The sequence below is a fragment of the Panthera onca genome, chromosome F2 (assembly GCF_046562875.1).
Source record: "Panthera onca isolate mPanOnc1 chromosome F2, mPanOnc1 haplotype 2, whole genome shotgun sequence".
Taxonomy (NCBI): domain Eukaryota; kingdom Metazoa; phylum Chordata; class Mammalia; order Carnivora; family Felidae; genus Panthera; species Panthera onca.
This window is the reverse complement of record NC_138356.1, coordinates 54828617-54848117: the sequence shown is the minus strand read 5'-3', so window position 1 is coordinate 54848117 and position 19501 is coordinate 54828617. Positions and strand designations below refer to the sequence as shown.

The 19501-nt window shown below is 41.6% G+C and overlaps 1 protein-coding gene across 4 annotated transcripts in view; it reads left to right on the top strand.

The window, feature by feature from the left end:
- SYBU (syntabulin) overlaps positions 1-19501 on the top strand; it is a 112314-nt gene that overhangs the window by 68416 nt on the left and 24397 nt on the right. Inside the window, exon 1 of one of the 4 annotated variants that reach the window (XM_060611173.3) lies at positions 7775-7906. The exons of the other annotated variants lie outside the window; for them this stretch is intronic. Within the exon in view, the coding sequence (XP_060467156.1) occupies positions 7879-7906 (28 nt within the window). The 5' untranslated portion in view covers positions 7775-7878. Of the gene's footprint in view, positions 1-7774; positions 7907-19501 lie in introns of those variants that run through there. 4 annotated transcript variants of the gene reach the window in all.

Sequence of the window (19501 nt, the reverse complement as noted above, 5' to 3'; positions counted from 1 at the left end):
TTAACAACAGAGAACAAACAGGGTTGATGGAAGGAGGTGGGTGGGGGACGAGCTAGATGGGTGATGGAGCCTTGTCCATGAGCACAGGGTGTTGTAAGCAAGTGAGGAATCACTAAATTCTACTTCTGAAACCAGTATTGCACTGTATGTTAACTAACTAAAATATTTTAAAAAGTAAATTAATTTAAAAAAAAGTTTGGTTTGCAGTTTTCCTGATGATTTTTACCCAGAAAGGCAAGGCCTAATGGGATTAAACAACATTCCTGGGCCTCCTATAATGCTGGATTTACTACTTGGTCTATCCTAGTTTGAGAAAGAAAAAGACCTTGGTGTCATTATTCTACAAAAAGAAATACTAAATCCTTTCCCCACAAGGCTTGGTGGAGAGCTGGGGAAACAATTACAAGATTTAAACAAATAATTGGAAGACAAGGAAGGAGAAAAAAAAAACACACCTGCTGATTGAGGAGACAGATAAAAAGCAAATGGTTAGGGTCACAATAATTTAAAAGAAATCCACATTTAGAAACTGAAATGTTGAAATCTGCATTTGAAAGATGTCACTGTGCTCCATCAGCATTCAAACTAAAGCAGTATTCCCTTGTCATCTGACACCACCCGGGCTATGGAAATTGGAGACCTGGCCAGATGAACTATAATAACCTCACAACAATAACAGAGGCTTGGTTACTTTAAAAAGACTATTTCCCACATTCAGAGGCAGATGCTAGAAAACTCAGAAGGCACCAGCTAGGTTAGCGATTAATCAACACTGGTTCCCTCAGTAGATGGAGGCTGTTTCTCATACAGCTGATAGCTACAGATGTTCCTGTGTTTATCAGTAGCATGCCTTCACTTCAAAGTTAGTTCTGTGAAATAAAGGAGAGCTAGACAACTTACCTGGGGCAGGCCATCCTGATAATAACTTGAGCTGCCTGGAGGGGATTTGAGAGCTTGAGAATGTCAACATGTGCTGCTGCCCCCTAGGTTATGCAGCTTGACTTAGCTTGGGAAAAAGAAAGTGTGGGTCGGGGTTGGGAGCACTTTCTGACCACCAGACTTGGGTGTCCAACATACTAGGTTCAAATTTTCATACCACCACTTTATCACTGTGTGGTCTTCAGCTACTTTTATCTCCCTAAAGCCTTGTATTCAGCATCTGTAAAATGGGTTCTTTCGAAGATTCAATAGACTAATGAATGTAAAGTGCCCAACATTGGACCCTCCACAAAATAATTCCTCAAGTGCGTGTTCATAGTGGTCATTTGTGGCTACCATAGGTGACACAAATTCTGTGCACGTTCCTTTACAAGAAAACTCTTTAAAACTCTCACCCCACAGGGGCTCCCGGGTGCCTCAGTCAGTTAGGCATCCAACTTCAGCCCAGGTTGTGATCTGGCAGTTTGTGGGTTCAAGCCCTGCATTGGGCTCTGTGCTGACAGCTCAGAGCCTGGAGCCTGCTTCAGATTCTGTGTCCCCGTCTCTGTCCCTTCCCCGCTTGCACTCTGTCTCTCTTTGTCTATCTATCTCTCTCTCTCAAAAATAAATAAACATTAAAAAAAAAAAACTCTCACCACACAGAACTTGTGTTTATTTGAAACCCCACTCTAGCATGTCATGGGATCCTAGTTTACATAAAATGGGAGCAGTGTTTGTCACAGGAGAACACTGGCAACAGTGTGAATTGACAGCTGATGCCTTGACAATGAGGAAGGAGATGGGAAAATATGAAAGAGCAGACAAAAGACCACTAAAAAGCACAGTGGCCTCTTAAATGTAAGTGCTTTGTAGCACTTTGTGCAGTAATTAATGTTGTAGAAACAGACTGAGTCATTGTGATGGTGGAGTTGGCAGAAAATGATGTGTGTGAGGGCAGAAAAATGTCCTAAGCATTTTAGAAATATTTTCATAGAGTGGAAAAAATTAAAATTTTAGAGCTAAAAGATTTTGGTTCTACGGAAACTTTCAGCATTCTTGGCAAGGCATGATTTTTCTAACAGCTTACAGTTACAATCAAAGGTCTTGCAGCAGTAAGGCTGTGATCTATTTTAGATACTGAAGGCCTTATGAAAATATCTGGAAGATATATTAGATGGAACTGTGGGCTTGGATAACACTCTGAAATTGGATTTAAAAATTTTTTAGCTAGGGGTGCCTGGCTAGCTCTGCCAGTAGAGCATGCGACTCTTGATCTTAAGGTTGTGAGTCTGAGCCCAACATGGGTGTAGAGATTACTTAAAAAATTAAATTACTTTAGAAAAAAAAACTTTAAAGAGTACTTAAAAAATTAAATTACTTGAAAAAAAAAAAAACCCACTTTGGATGGAGGCACCTGGGTGACTCAGTTGGTTGAGTGTCCAACTCTTGATTTCAGCTTAGGTCATGATCCCAGGGTTGTGGGATCGAACCCCATATCCAGTTCTGTGCTGTGCATAGAACCAGCTTAAGATTCTCCTCTCTCTCTCTCTCTCTCTCTCTCTCTCTCTCAACACCTGGATGGCTCAGTCAGTTAAGCATCAGACTTCAGCTCAGGAGCTTGAGTTCAAGCTCCACATTGGGTGAGCCCTGTTTCTCTCTTTCTCCCTCTCTCTCCCTCTCTGCCCCTTGTGAGATTCTTTCTCTCTCCCTCTCTCTTCTGCCCCTCTTCCTGACTCTCTGTCTAAATAAATAAATAAATAAATAAATAAATAAATAAATAAAATTAAAATAAAAACTGTTGAATTGCAATATGTTCCTCTAAAAATTTTTTTTAGCTAATATTTATCAAGCACTGATTATCCCAGTCAAAATTCTAAGCACATTACTCATTTAGTCCTAACATCAGTGGGAGAAAAGGATACCATTATCCCCTGTGTTACAGATGGAGAAACTGAGGCACAGAAAAGTTAAGTAACTCATTCAAGGTCACACAGCCTGTAAGTAGACTGAAACAGGGCAGTCTTGGTACTAGCTTTTAACCATTGCCCTGCTTATAAGGTCTGCCTTCAAAGGAATAATTTTAATTGCAATAAGGGAGTGTGACAATTGAGAAAAATGTGTTGAATAAGACAGAAATTATTTTTCTTTAATGTCTGTAAAACTCTAAAAATTCTTATTAATTTTTATAAATTAGCTAATATAGTCCATATGTAGGTTATGCTGGTTGTTGCCAATAACAAAATCAATGAACCTCAATATAGCTTCAATAAAGTCCACAGAGTTGAACACATAAGACTGTTTGGATGCAGATCAATTAACTATGAGGATACGAACATCAAAGGAATGTTAAGATCTTCGGTGTTCTCCTCTTAATCATAAACTAGTCCTTTCCTGCTTGTCAAAATGTTTATTGTGCTACCCTGCATATCATGAATACTTTCCTAAGCAGAGATCATTAGACTTTGTCAACTTAAACAAGAGCTTTTGCATTTATACGGAAATGAGCCTCTGAACCTTTCTTTCACCCTGAGAGCAAGAATGCTCACCCAGAATGCAGCAGAGAACATGTTGTGGTAGACTATTGTTCAGTCTGTCACTTTTCCCCAGCAGACACCAGATCAGTAAAATAAAGCTGAAATGTGATGAGTGGACGGAAGTGTTTATCTTTGTGCAAGGTTACATATTCACTCTCATGCCTTCCTCCCATCTGTGCTTTTGAGGATGCACCCAATCAAGCTAATGGTGCCAAATGGTCCGGTAATGGTGTTCCCCTAAGAATTAGTGAATTGTAATCCCCTTCTTCCCAAAGGTGACTGCCATCCAAATCCTGGGTCTGCTAGCATTTATTGCATGTGTAGTGTTATGGCCACCAGTTTGGGGGCCTGCCAAATGCTTACTAAGTGCTCTAATGTGTTGAGAACGAAGCATTATTGGTTTCCCATACATAGCAGATGTTCCAGCAGACCACACACTCACTATTAAACATACTTATCGACTGCCAACGGAAGAGAAATAAACCTGGAACCTTATACATAAACGTGGAAACGAAGAGTTATAAATCATGCAGATCTATGCTTTAGATTAGACTTTTGTTTTTGTACTAACTGAGGAGAGTTTATCGAAGACACTGTCTGTGTGCAGAGGTGGGGGCATAATTAAGGGGATCCAATGAGGTATGGTCAAATACTTGGCCTTGTCAGCAGCTTGGAGTTATTTCTACATCCTGAAAGGCCGAGAAGAGGGCGGAGTTACTCAGAATCCAGAGGGAAAGAACTCTGAGGCTACGTGTGAAGCAATTCGACACGCGCTTCTGTGTAGGAATGAAACCCCTGATAGGAGAAGAGCCAGACAGTTAAATACCCTGATCTCTCTGTCTCCTTTGTGGGTACAATTCGTTGTGTGGCATTTTGGTGTACAGCAGGGCTATAGACAAAAAATTATAGGTTGAGAGGCACCTGGGTAGCTCAGTCGGTTAAGCATCTGACTCTTGGTTTTGGCTCAGGTCATGATCTCACGACTTTGTGGGTTCAAGCCCCACGTTGGGCTCTGTGCTGGCAGCGTGGAGCCTGCTTGGGATTCTCTCTTTCTCTGTGCCTCCCCCACTTGCATTGTCTCTGTCTCCCACAAAATAAATAAATAAACATTATTTTTAAAAAAGAGAAAAAGAATATGCGTTGAACCACATAGTATGTTTGCTTGCGTAATTCACTGCGTTAACATTTTCTGCCACCTAAGCTTGTATCTGATAGCAGCCAAGGATGCAGGCCATGGTTTAAGTGAGGTAATGCCTCAGGAACCTGGCTGCATATACTTGGAGATGCATGGACTAGAATGTTTATGGCATAGCAGAAGCATGAGGTTCACGTCAGAGTCTAAAGAAAAGAAAGGGAACCCGCACTTCATCACATCTAAGAGGTTTCCGCTAAACCTAGGTTTGAATCCTGGCTGTACGTTGACCAGCTTTCATGCAGCTGATATTTATTAAGCATTTAGTCTGTGCTGCTACCGTTGTTCTAGACAGTAAGGATAGAGGGAAGAAACAGACAAGATGCCTGTTCTCATGGAGTCTGCCTTTAACATGGGGAGATGGCTGATACACAAGCAGACAAACAAGATGAGTTCAGATAGTGACAAATGAAGCAAGGTAATTTATATAGACAGTGACTGGGGATGAGGCAAGGGAGTGTCTGAGGAGATGACATTTGAGCTGAGAACTTAGCCATATCCCTTCATATTTAGGGACGTGTGGGGTTGGGGGTAAGGCAGTGAGTTAGGAAGGGAGAGAGTGGTGACAGGTGAAGTCTGTATCGTTTGATTACTGGGAAGCCATTGGAGGGTTTCAAGAAGACAGACATAATTTAAGGTAAATGTTTGAGATCCTTTTGACTATTCTGTGGAGCTTGGATCATCAGGATGGGAAACTGGAAGATGTACTTAAGTTTAGATGGCTTAGCCTAGGAAGGACGGTGGAAACAGAGAAAGATCTAGGGATGCAGTGTATATGGCAGAATCGAAGGACTCGCATTTCCCTAATGAGAATAAAAAAATTTTATTTCACTTGCTAGCTCGAGTAAATCTTAGGAGATCTGAATGGAAGAGTCCGTTTCTGATGGATTTTTTATTCGTTATTTTAGTTAAATGTACTTACTTATACTGTACTATTAATTTAGAAACATTGGGGGGTGTTTTTGTTCACAGTTAATGTAAGATTTTTATTCAGTTTTTCTCATCCCTAGAGCTACTTTCCAACTCCTCTGACTTTTCTAGAACACATCATTTTCACTTCCACCCAATTTGTTTGATACGAAGCAATTTTGAATCCACGTCTAGTGCTCTCATTGGACATTTTCTTTAAGACTACAAGTACGATGAAGGTATCAGTGAAGTTACTGTAAAAAAGAGGTTATAAATACAAAGGTTAAATATAAAGATTAAATAAAATACAGAGGTTAAAACCAGACAGAAGTTTATTTGTCTCTTGCTACACAAAACCTAGGTATTTGGGTGATCCCTAATCACCTGATCACCAAATCACAACCTATGTCAGGTTGGCTGTGACCTACTAGGCAGAGGAAGGGAGAAAGGGACCGGGGGGCACTCAGTCACTTTAAGGTCAGGACACAGAAGTCATTTCCAATTATATCCCAGGACACTTGGCCAAACAGGCACCTGTTACTGTGGAAAAAGGGGAAAATGGAGGTAGACAACCTGCAAGCTGTCACAACATCCACTGTAGTATGAGGACAGCTGATTTTTCTGTTTTCCTGTAGATTTATACAAATACCCTTCATTATCCAAAGCTATTTGGTTCTTGAGTTCAGTTAGCAAGGGATATGGGTTTTTGTGATCTCTACAATTTAACCATTGACCATATTGCCATTTAAAAGGTTCTTTTAAAGGATGGGGGGAAATCACAGGAATAATTACATAATCTGTTTTTTTCATTTCTTAGCCTCCTTCATTTTAAACAATCCCATCAGTTGACCTCCCATAGGCAGCCCAAACTAGCACCGATTGAGGTCAATTCAGACTGATGTGTTTTTCAAACAGCACTTTTTGTTCAGAGAAGGTAATTATGAGCAAGAGCTCTATAATAAGAGGCTATGGAAAGACTCTAATATATGGGGTTTCTCCTTTTCTGAGAGATAATTGTGGGAGGAGGGTTACCTCACCTTATATTTAGACACTGAATAGGGTGAACCAGGCCACTTGCAGACCTATGGAGAAAAGAAAGTCTTCTCTTTTTCTTTATAATATAGAGGAGTAATTAATACTTAGCTCTTGCAGGTTGCTGTGAGAATCGTAAAATGTGTCAGGTATATAGCATATGCATACTGCACAGCACTGAGAGGTCCACGTGCACATCTTGTATCTTTGCAAAAATCATTGTTAATGTCTGGCAGGAAGTTTTGTTTGTAGTGATGGTGTCTGCTGGCATGCTGTATGTGTTCAATATATTTATTGAACTTATTGAATTACCTCTGTTATCACTGCTATTAAATAAGAAATGAGGAAAGTTTACAAAGAGCACAGCTTTAGAGGTAAACATGTGTATCATGTATCTTTGTAAAAACCAATGTCAGTATTTGGCAGGAAGCTGCATTTGTAGTGATGGTGTTTGCCTGGTGCACAGTATGTGCTCAATAAATAATCACTGTCATTATTGTCATTAAATAAGAAATGGGGAAAGTTGACAAATAGCACAGTATTAAGGCATTGGAATGTCTACTCACCATCTCCTCTGCATTGGTCTGGTTTTATCACAGATAACTGTTTTGTAAGAATTATTCTGATATAATGGAGGGTTTTGGTGAAAGCTTAATAAACATGTCTACTCTAAGCAAATCCATTTGGAAGGACTATGCCCAGGGAGTCCTCGATTCCTTTCCTCCCTTCAGAACAACAGATCTCGCCTGTTCCTCTCTCTTGGGCAGCTCTGTGAAGTGCCTTGCATATTTAAATAGCTGGAATTCATGGAGTACAACAAGCATTTTTTCCCCAAGCTTCACATTCTTGCCATTAAATTTAGGAATGTGTGGGGTTTTGATGCAATTTCTTCCTTGCCCATTGGGATACAGTCATTGTAGAAAGACTAAGCGTTTTGCTCCAACATTGTCAAAGGATCAGCCCTGACTTGTGCAGGCATTTCCTTCTATTTGACAATTTGGTATTTCTTTAAATGCTTTGTGTCCATTCACGAGGGCGATGGTTTCATTTGAAATGCTGCAGTCACCAGGGAGAAGCTCCTCTTCCCTGATAGGCCAGCCATCTCTCTGCCTCCTGTTGCTATGGTGCCCAGCAGAGGAACTTCCTTGCCCTGCACATGGAGGAGGCTCTGTCTCCATGGATACCCCACTCTAAGACTGTACTCCATGGAGAGATGAGCTGCTCACACTGTATTTCTGCACGAGACATACCCCAGCCTGTGGCGGGAGGCTGTTTGCAGAGGCAGTGTTTGCCATGAAAGTCTACGGAGCTTACCTTCTAAGTAAGTAGTATTAGTCACAGTAAGTAAATAATTATATTGGATCACAGAGGATATGCTCTTTGTGTATGTCTGTGTGTGTAAAGTTAGTTGTGGTAGGTGAAAAATGTAGTCTAAAAGCAAATTTCAACTCTGCCTCTCAGATATTCTGAATGCAGAGTCTATAACTAAACTTTTAAAAATACACACATATATTGTTTTAAATACCCCTTGTCATCTGTGAGTCTGTTTGTGGAATTCAAAGCCAACGCAATGAAGATAGATTGACCATGGACATTTACATTTTAGAACGCTCTTCTAAGTCTGAGCATCGCATGCTGCATTTGTAAATGCAAAGCCTGGCCTTCCCCAGCGGTGCGCTCTGGGAATAGTTGAGCACAACCACAATTAATGCTAATTGGCACTGCGCATAGTTGCAGTGGGCCTCTGTGTAGGCTGAGACGCAGTGTATTTATTATCGAGAGAGCTTGCTCCCGTGCTCTTGTCTGCCAGTTCATGGAAATTATTCAGAGCACATCTCTGACCAGTTTTAATTCACTTTTCTCACATGGCATCCAGGAGAAACTCTGAAACCTTCATGTACATGGAATTGGGATGTCGAAAAGTTTTCTTCTTCTTCTTCTTCTTCTTCTTCTTCTTCTTCTTTTTAATGACTGATTTGATCTAACGTTTCCTCTTTACTCTACATTCCAAGAGCATAAGGGTTGGGTTTGCAATGTTGTAAAATAAATGAGTCATCTTAAAGCGATTTTCATCTGGTGGGCAAATGATTAATGTCTGTGGTGTTAAAATTAATTACTAGATACAAAGGAAGCCTATACATATGGTAAGCCTAAGTGTAGTTCAATAACTTTAAAATTGTGTAAAATTTAGATTTTTAGGCCATCCACAGTAGATAGCATCCAGCAGGTCTAAACAAAAAGCAGAGTATGTGTTATATTGGTATAAGAGAAATTCATTTTTAATCACATAAAAGAGTGAGCACAGAATATCATGCTAGATTGTAAATTTCTTTTATTTTCTGTACTTATGACTGACAACTGTTAGTCGTGGCTCAATTTTTATTGCCCAAAGTGGTGAAAAAATATCACCCTGTGAGAGTGTGTGACAAGTCCACACACTCTGGACTTGTCATTGAGGTCAAGCTTTAGGTCATTGCTTAATATTTTATAAATATAATTTCCATCTGTCAAAGGAATAGTGGACAGATAAAGGGGAATGATGAACTCTGTTGTGATCATGCTTTTGGAGACATGGAAACAATGTCAATGACACTTTTCCAATGTTTTTCAGCTGATTGGTAACATAGGGCCCCATTTCACCATCTCGATGTGTCTGTCCCCTTCTCTGCAAACCAGCATAACATGGGATTTTTTTCGACCTCAAAATATGTGAACCCCCTCTCTAAAACTGTTTCCTCATCTGTACAATGGAACAATAATAGGACCTATGATATAAGGCTGCTTTGAAAATTGAGTGACATCATCAGTGACACATGGCATACAGTAATTATTAGCTGTTGTATTACGAATACTGTGAGTATCATCATCACCATTTTTGTGATGCCATATAGTCCAGGGAGGCTGTGGCTCAGAGCTTGCACAATTCTTTGGTTTGGTTCCCTTAAGCCTATCAAATTTTCTATCAAATACTTACTGAGAATCTAACTATGTGCTTAGTATTCTGATGGGAATGATGGAATTCACTGTACAAGATAATGTACCTAACAAAATGTGAGATAGAGAATAGTCTTCTCTTTTCCAGTGTGTGCTTTTCTCTTTTGGTTAAATGGCTGTACGTGCATATAACAAAGCGTTTGCCTACTCATTTTGCTACCACTAGTGGATATGTAGCATTCCACAATGGGTCTGTAAGATAAAAGGGGGTAGGCCATAGCATAAGTTGTTAATATTTATAATAAATTAAAAATATGACAGTGAAAAATCTAGGTTCAAAGTTTAAATTCACTTCCTTTCCTGAAAGGATTTCCGTTCAGAGTGTAGTAAATGACATACTTTGAAAAGAGAACAGTTTCATTAAGTTGAAAGTTTGGGGGGTGATGGGAGAGGAAGAGACAGGAATGATTGATTAATCTGTATAAAAATAGGCCCCATGCTGGGACTTTTCCTTTTGCACTAATCCTGTGTGACATCTGAGCCAAAAAAAAAAAAGTACATATAAAACCAATGCCCTATGCACAGAGCCTGCTGGTGTTGATTTTAAAAACGCATGAGGAGTTGACCCAGATTACATTTTGCAGCTTTATTTTTATTTTTATGTCATTTTCATTTTCCATTTCTTCTTTCTGGCATATCCTCTCTTTCCATCTGTTTGCCCTGGAAAGAACGCGGCATGTGGAACAAGGACCATACCAATCCACTCGAATGGAAAAAAGGGGAAGACATTTTACGATGTGATTTAAAATGAGCTCTCGGGAGTTTGGGAACTTGAGAATCAACGTATGTCCAAATACATAGTTAAATATATTATGCTAAACATGATTTCATATGCAATATCACTCAGATAATCGAGCTAGAATAAGCCCTCTGTTGTAATGTTTCAAGGCAAACGTTAAATCCTTAGCAACATCCCCACCAGCATGGTGACCTTTTATCTTTACAATGCTGGTCTGGTGACCAAAATAATGCCCCACTTTCTTTCCCATTGTTATCGGCCACACAGTCAGATGCTCTGATGGTGCACAGTTTGTCAAGTGTTCCGTTAGGCACTTGGTGCTGCAGGCATGAGTTGTGGGTCACATCCTTTTGTTGACATCTGAGGAGCATTTTGAGCTCTCAGCTCTGTTCGCTGAGTCTTTTTTTTCAGCAGAGGGAGTTTGTGGCAGTTTCAGAGGGAGGCATGCTTCCTTGCCTTGTGTGGCGGCAACATTATTCGGGGAAACTGGATCTTCCTGAGTCTTTGGCTTCTTGTCCTCACCCCTGTGGCTGAGATAGTAAGGCTCTGCAACCCTCTGCCAGGACGATCTGATTTCTGCCGAGACTGTTGGCGGGCCTGACTGTTATTGAGAGATGGAGGTTGTGCCTGAACCTGATCCTGCCTGACATCCAATGCTTCTCCCCTCAGTTACTGGAAGAGGAGAAGGATCCAGGCCACAGGCTGAGAAGCTCTAGGCGTACTGAGCAATGGGTTAGGATCTGTAAGTGGTGCCCTGGTGTCGTATCCCACCAAGCTGGGTTTGCCAGGGACAGTAAGGGGTTTTGTCTGCATGAAGCTGGGCATTCTTGAATTTTGGATGGGATTCTCCAACTTAGCGTTCCCACCCTTCCTTCTTTCTTTAGTCTCAGCCACCTCTTAACAGTACTGAACCTGTAATGCTACTCATTTGTTTTTCCAACAAGTAGTTATTGATGAGTCAGGTACTGAGCCAGGTACTGGGATATAACTGTAAACATGGGGCTCCCTGTAAGATGTGTAACATGTTTCTGGGGGAGGTACGGGGTCCCGTGAGTGCGGAGAGGAGGACCTTAGAACCCAAACTTTGGGAGTCTGGAAATCATCCCAGGGGAAGTAGTGTTGTACTGACACTTATAAAGGGTTAAACCAGCTGTTTAAATGTGTAGACGCTCAAGTGTCAGAACTTCACAAGCCATTGCTGTTCATTTAAATACTATGTACTCCCTTAGGGTTGTTTTTTTTTTAAGTTCATTTATTTATTTTGAGAGAGAGAGAGAGAGTCAAAGAGGGGCAGAGAGAGAGGGAGAGAGACAGAATCCCAAGCAGGCTCCACGCTGTCAGCACTCAGTCCCACAAACCCCAAGATCAGGACCTGAACCAAAACCAACAGTCAAACACTCAACCACTCAGGGGTTCCTCTCCCTTAGAGTTTTAAAAAAAATTCTGTTGTTATGATTACTATGTTATATTTAATAATTATTTTTTAGATGGCTCTTTCTTCTGCTGGGGTGTGAGCCTCTCTAGGACATGGACTACATTTTCTTCCTTCCTTCCTTCCTTCCTTCCTTCCTTCCTTCCTTCCTTCCTCTTTCTTTCCTCTTTCTTTCTTTCCTCTTTCTTTCTTTCTTTCTTTCTTTCTTTCCTTATCATTTTATTATCTTTTATTTTAAATTCATTTTAGCTGCTTCCCTGTTTCTTTTTAATGTTATGTATAAAATGTGATGCATAACAAGAATATATATAACATACATGTAAGCCGTTCACTATAATAATAAGGCAAATATTTGTGACCCACCTTCCACTCTTAGAATCACCACCCCCAAAGCTGCCCGTGTGATCTCCCAGATCCCATTCTCTGCCTCCCCCCACAGGTCACCACTATATCGAAATGTGTTTTGTATTGCCTTGCACTTCAAAAACAATCTTAACATCTTATTACATATGTGTCTCTAAAAATATGTCTGAACACAAGGGTAAGATTTAAAAGACCTGGAGGCATGTTTTCTTTGCCTTTATGTTCTCCATAGTTAGCACAGTGCCTAGAACTTTGTAGGTCCTCTCTAGATGTTTGTGAATGAACGGAAGCTCCCCAGAGCCCAGAGGATATTTGTGTGGTGCTGTATGTCAGGGAGAAATTGGAATTCAGCTTCAGTGAGCTTGTTCCTTTTGAGCCTTGTTAGTTTTGCCTCATTGGGGGTGCTCATAGATATAGTCCACAGAAATTAGTCACATACCATTTAGTTCTTTGGGGATATTTTCAAACTATCATTCCCCTACCTATCATCTCCGTCTTACCACTGTGCAGTTATTCTCCAGTGGTCCTGAAGACAGTGGCCTCAGTATTTTTGTGATGGTCTGTTTTGCTTTTCCATTCCATTTTGCTTTTTCAAAGAACATTGTGGGGTGAGGAGGAAAGGGGTGGAGAGAAGAGAGAACACTGAGTACACTTGAATTTAAAAGTTAACTTGTGGAGGGCTGGGGGTGGGGCAGATTAGCAGGGCAAGCAAAGTGTTGGCCTGGGAACTTGTGCTCCGTGCCAGATGTCACTTTGAGTGGAGATCCTGGGGAAGGTTCCATTAAACAAGTCCATGGAAATTCAGAGCATAATTTGTGTGTGGAGCCTAATCTAATTGTGAGTGTGCTTCATTCTTTTTAAATACTATAAACCACCTAAGAATCAGTAGAGAATTTTTTCAGGGGGACAGGCAAAAGCATTCTGTTCAGAAGCTGGAGAGTTCAGATAATTTTTAATTGGTAAACAGTGGTGTGAGGTGCAATGCTGGAGCTGGCTGATGGAAGCTGAGCCGGTTTGCAGAATGCCTTGTCTCCCTGCCCAGCATGCACCCAGTTCTCTGCAAGGTCACAGTGGGAGGGCCGCCTCCGAGGTAGTGTCCCCTCCCTGGGCGGGTTAGGCCTTGAACAGGTCTCTCTGAGCAGAGTGCAATAGCTTTTCCACCTGCTTTGCACCTGCTCTCCTCCAAGCCAGGCCCTTGATCCAGAATTCTCTCTGTTGTGCTGCCAGGTTTTCTCCTGGAAACATTTCCATGTGACCCTATTATTCCCTCTCCCTGATTCTCACTTTAGTTCCTTGAACACATGTCTGAATTAAAACAAACCCCTCTAGCCTTTCTGTTTCTCCATTTGCTTTTGTTCCAACACTCTCTATAGATGCCAGAAGTGGCCAGAATTTACCCAGTTTGTTTGTTTTATTTTATTGACATTTGTGCTTCCAAAGAAAAGATATTTGCTTTAAAGGTGGATTACACGGCACTAGATTAAATCTAGCATTGATCTCAGAGCATCTCAATCCATTCTGATTAGATTATTTTATTTTTTGCACAGTCCCCAGGCAATATGAGAGCCATTCTTCCTTTCATTTGGCTGAGAAAGTTCCTGTTTGGTTTGCTTTTCCACTCTGATAGGGCAGAAAACATACATATCTTCATTCAATTGTTATTTTATGTAGCGGCATTGCAGTCAAGCATGTAACACAAGGTGAGGGTGTTTGTTAATGCTTCACATACTTTCTGCTTTTGCTGTTTTAAATTCTTTTATTCACCTGGATGACGTTGAACCAATGCAGTTAATTTTCTGAACCTAACAACTAGGTTCAGAACTGGGAAGGATCTCCACTGTCAGGGCTCTCCTCCCTTCACCATATGACCCACCTCCTAACTGTCATAGTCATCTGCCTTGCCTTCCAGCCTCCAATCTCTCCCCCAGATATTGCTGTCACTATATCTGCAAAAACATCACTGTATTCATATCACCATTCCATCCAAAACTCCGCATGGCTCCCTCTTGCCTTCCAAGTAAACTCCCTGAGCACAGCATTCACATTCTTCAGCATTCCAGGACAACTCACCTCTGTGGCTGCTTTATCTCATCCGATCACTATCCTCCAGCCAAACAAGGGATCCAATATATTCTGAATATTCCCTGTGTTTTCCTTCCTCCATGTGTCAGGTCCGGCCATCCCTTTCACCTGAGGTCTGTCCCTTTCTGCACCCCCAACACTTGTTCCTGTTCTGTCCAGTGTTTGAGGCCCATCTTAAGTGGCATCTCATCCATGACATATCTCCTCCCCCATTACCCTCACCTGGCTAGAAGTATTTCTTCTCCCTCTGTGTTCCCTCAAGGCCCCCCTGTCTATATTGCACCCATCTTGTCCTCTCATATTCTAGTTGTTTGTGTGGCCCATCTCCTGACAGGGTCTTTGGGCCCTGGAGTTCTTCTCCAGGCCCCTCCTCCCCAATCTCTACTCCCAAAGCCTTAGCATGTGCAAGGTTTACTGCATATTTGAAATGGACTAAATTGAATGTTATTATCTTGGTTTCCAGTTCTTAGATCTTTGTGAATTCTGATCGTGAGGTCCCAAGCAGAGAGGGTGGAAAAGAAACTGGAGTCAGGCAACCAGCTCTGCTGTTTACTAACTCATGGCGTGGGGCAAATCACGTCACACTCAGAACCTCAGTTTCCTCATCTACACTCTGAATGTTTTTGAGAGGAAGAATTAAAGGAAATGGCAGACGTAAAGTTTCTATCACATTCAGCTTTTGGTTCACAGCAGCTGGTAACATTAGTACCTGACCCCGTCCTTCCTTGAGTAGGTTATCCCTTCAAGGCCTGTGTAATCTGTAGTCTGCTGTCAACACCATACCTTTCGTGTTTTCATGCATGTCATTAATAAAGCATGTTAAGTAGGTTAAGGACAAGGGCAGAGTCAGGTGACACATCACTGGAGATTTCCCTCAAGGTCGATAGGCCATCCATTAGTCAACATCCTTTGGGTACTGGACTGTGCCATCACCCAGTGCACATCTCCACCTCGTTCAGAAGACTGTTCTAAGTGACTAAATGCCTACTGGATTCCACACGTGTGATTTATGTGGTAGCCTGCAATCCTAACTCTGTCAGAAAAGGAAGTGAGAACTGTGTGTCCTATCTGGTTCTTAGTGAACTCTTGCTGGCTCCTACTTGCCTCTACAGTTTTACTGCAGATCAACGCCAAACTTGGCAGTTTATAATTTTCAGAATTTACCTTTCTGTCTGTTTTGAATACCTGTATACTTTTTGTTCATCTCCAACCTGTTATTTCTCTTCCTTTGTGGTTTCTCAAAAATTAGTCGGGGTTGGGGTGGCACCAGGGTGGCTCGGTCGGTTAAGTATCTGACTTCAGCTTAGGTCATGATCTCACAGTTCATGAGTTTGAGCCCCTCATCCAGCTCTCTGCTGTCAGCATGGAACTCACTTAGGATCCTCTGTCTCTCCCCTGCTGTCTCTCTCAAAAATAAATAAACATTAAAAAAATTTAGTGGTGTTATTTCAGCCAGATCTATAAGTTCTTTCAGTACCTTTCCCCCTTCATTCAACAAATATTCTTCTGAGCCTACTGTATATGCCAGGCACTGTGCTTGGCCCTAGGGAGACAGGGATGAATGACACACAGGCCTTCCTAGGCTGCGTGATTTTTGCATGCCAAGTTTTGGCCCGAAAGCTTGAGTTTTAAGAGATTTGGTCATATGGGGTAGAGATAGGGGTGGAGGGAATATCTATCCTAATTGTAAGTAATACTAGTCTGTCAGTCCAGTTGAAGGGAGAAAAAGAGGAAGGTAGCTCAGAGAGCTTTTTCAGGAGCCACTGCTGAATGCTGAGAGTGGGGAACTTTTAAATCTGTTGAGGCAACAGCACCTACTGTGTGCTAACAGCTGCATTACACACTGGGATACAATGAACAAAAGCCCTCAAGGAGGGCCATCTGGGTGCCTCAGTCAGTTAAGCCTCTGACTCTTGATTTCAGCTCAGATCATGATCTCACAGTTTGTGGGGTCGAGCCCCACATCAAGTCCACGTTGGGCTCTACTCTGACGCATGGAGCCTACTTGAGTCTCTCTCTCCTCTCTCTACCCCTCCCCCTACCTCTCAAAATAAATAAATAAACTTTAAAAAAAAGAGTGCCCAAGGAGCTGATGACATGCTGGGAAATTGTAAGCAGGCATTGCAGTGCAGTGTGATAAATGCTTCTTAAATTCTGGGTAGGGTAAGAGCATGAAGGAGGGGCCCTTCCTGAAGGTCAAAGAGGCCAGAGACCTGAATAACAGGTAGTAGTTAGTCAGGCTCAGAGGGACAGGAAGATAATCCAGGTAGAGGGAACAGCATGTGTGGAAGCTGGGAGTCTAAAGAGTACTGTGCTGCCTTCAGGAAATGGTGGCGGTTGCACTGGCCGGGGTACAGTAGCCCCTAAAGAGATTATAAAGGGCTTGTAATCATGCATTTGGACTTGATCTTAAGGATGTGGGGTGCCATTAGAGGGTTTCCACAGGGGAGCCACCTAATGAGATTGATGCTCTGGAACAGCGTGGGAGATGGAGTGTTCAGGGCCACGGCGAGCTGCTAGGGCACAGTGTGTGGCTGTTTCAGTAATTCTGGGCGAGAAATGCTGATGGTCTGGGGTGGAGCATTCTGGATGGGAAGAAGCAGACGGAGTTCAGAGTCACTAAACAGATCTGAGCAGGTGGCTTGCAGTTTATGGTTAAATATTAAAAACAAGAGCCATTGATTATAGTGGTTTTCAAACTTTACTGTATGTAAAAGATCACCTGTACAGTTCATAAAAATGTAGATTATGGGAGTCAGTGTGTATTTTCAGCAAATAGTCTAGATGACATGGATGCAGATGGTCCTCAGACCACACCATGAGGAACCCCTTTCTATTAGATGTTTTAAAATGACAGTACTTCTTTTAAGTGTATTCACAGTATGTTCACTTTTCACTTAAGAATGAAGATTCAATCCTGTTATCTCTGTTGAAAATGCAGGAATGGCTCAGCCCCTAGGGTTAATGTGCTAAAAAAAAAAAAAAAAAAAAAGAGCTGTCTCCTCCCTGTTTGCTCTCGGAAAGGGATGCAGAGCCAAGCAGAGTGGCTGTAATCTTGTTAAAACCCCTGCTGCAGATTGTTTGTAAATGAATTTTCAAAGCTTTCAGCATGCCCTTTGCAAGAGCAAGCAAGCGACCATTAATGGAAAAAACAGTATTTCCCCAACCCTTGAAGTTCCATGCAGGTGTGCATTCTTAGTGTTTAAGGCATATTTTGATGCACTTTTTATTGTGATCTTTCTCAGGCCAATATACCTCGTTTCAAATCCCAGCTTCACCATTTATGAGCTGTGTCACCATGAGCAATGGCTGTGGCTGTCACCACGAGCAATGGCTGTGGCTATGGCTGTCCTTTCCTTCTCTCATCTGTAAAATGAGAATAAAACCACCTGTCTCATGGGCGTGGTGTGAGGATTGAATGAGAAAACACGTAAACCATGTTGAACAGTGTATGAACATAATAAGCCATTTCTGACCATTACTGCCTAGTAATCTGTAAAAACTTTATATCATTGAATTAGAGGTTAGTCATTAATAAGCACTTCACCTTCTTATTTCGGTCATAGTAATTTAAAAACACACACATTTATGGTGCCCATATGCAAGAATTCTTAAAGAAACATAAGTGTTTAGCAACATGTACCAAACATATGAATAAATAGGCCAATAATAACGATGGATATTTATTGTGCACTTACAATTGTCCCAGTCTGTCCTTAAATTCTCACAATGATCCCATCAAACAGGCGTGCTTGATCCCTTTTTGGATTGAGGAAGCTGAGGTGTGGAGAGATTAAGTGATTGCCTGTGGTCGCATTGTCATTCAAGAAAAGATCAAATATTTGAACTCAGAACCTTCCAAAGCTAGACGCTGCTCTTATCTACAGCCGTTAGATACGTATTGTCAGTTAAGTGAAGCGTGGTTAGTAACATTCAGATTTATGCCAAGTAAATTAAGAAATTGACTCATCTTGAATGTGAAATGTGTAAAAATTGATTACCAAAATGTTTTCTGTGGTATACAGCTCTATTTAAATCACAGTGAAGCCTGCACTCCACTTCCCAGAGGCAGCCATTCAGGAGCTACGCTAGATGATCTTTGAGGGCATCTAGGTCAGGGTGTCTTAGAGCCGTGCTTCTCCAACTTGAGTGTACAGATATCTCAAGGGCTTGTTAAAAACCAGATTACTGGGCCTCACCCCTGCCTCTGAGTTGCTGCCTCAGTAGGTCTGGGATGTGGTCTGAATGTGGGCATTTCTAACAAGGTCCCAGGTGCTGCTGCTGCTGCTGCTGCTGATTTGGGGACCATACTTTGAGAACCACCATCTCTGAGGAATAAGTAGATGATTTTGGTGAATTTAGGAGCAGAGGATGGTTTAAAATCTACCCCATGATTGCCTGACCTGCTCCACAGACCTCGTTGCTTAACTTGACCAAGACGCTTGGAAGCGACAAATCGTCAGCTCTGACATGGAGATGGTTAGATGAAAATCAAAATATAAAAATCTTTATTTTATCTTTAATATTTCCAAAGCAGGGCAGTTGCTTTCTGATGTAGAAACTTTTACACAGTCTCTTCCCCTTCCCCGAACAGTGGAGCCTGGTTTAAAACCCAGGTGGTTCCCTTACCTGTGACTCAAACCCAGTGTTTGGCTTTAGAAGTAGGTACTTTACCCAGTTCTGGGCTATGTTAAGGAAGCACCATGGAGCAAGGATTTTCTCCCTCGGTGAGGATATATTTATAGTCCAGTGACTCTGGGGGTCTTCTCATGTCTCTGGGCTGGTCTCATTGTCGACACTAAGGGGGAAAGTCATGGAGTAACCTAAGCAAAACCCAAAATGACGTCATGTAATCTCTCATTGTTTAGGGCTACTCAGGGTCAGAATGACCCAAGAATGGAGGATCATCTCAGGCATGTTGGACCCTAAAATTGGGATAGGGTAAGGCAGACATTCTAGTTTTACTTGTAACTGTTGATCCTCCATGGCAGTAAGAGGTAAGAGTACAGAAAGATGAACGATCTGCAGAGCATTTCTTTTCGTCTGTGGAATATATTACATTAAAGTGGATTTGCTCTCTGGGTTTTTTCCTTAGAGAGACTTGTGCCTCTGGAAATACAAATAGTTGTTTATCAGAATGGAAACTCTGGCTAGATGAGTAACTGGAATAAACCCAATTCATTTTCTCATCACCAGGAGATTGAAGAAATTATGGTATGAGTATTACAATGGAATATTAGATAGCAGTCAAATGAATGCACCGCAAATATATGGAGAATCTTAGCAATATGATTTTAAATTAAAAT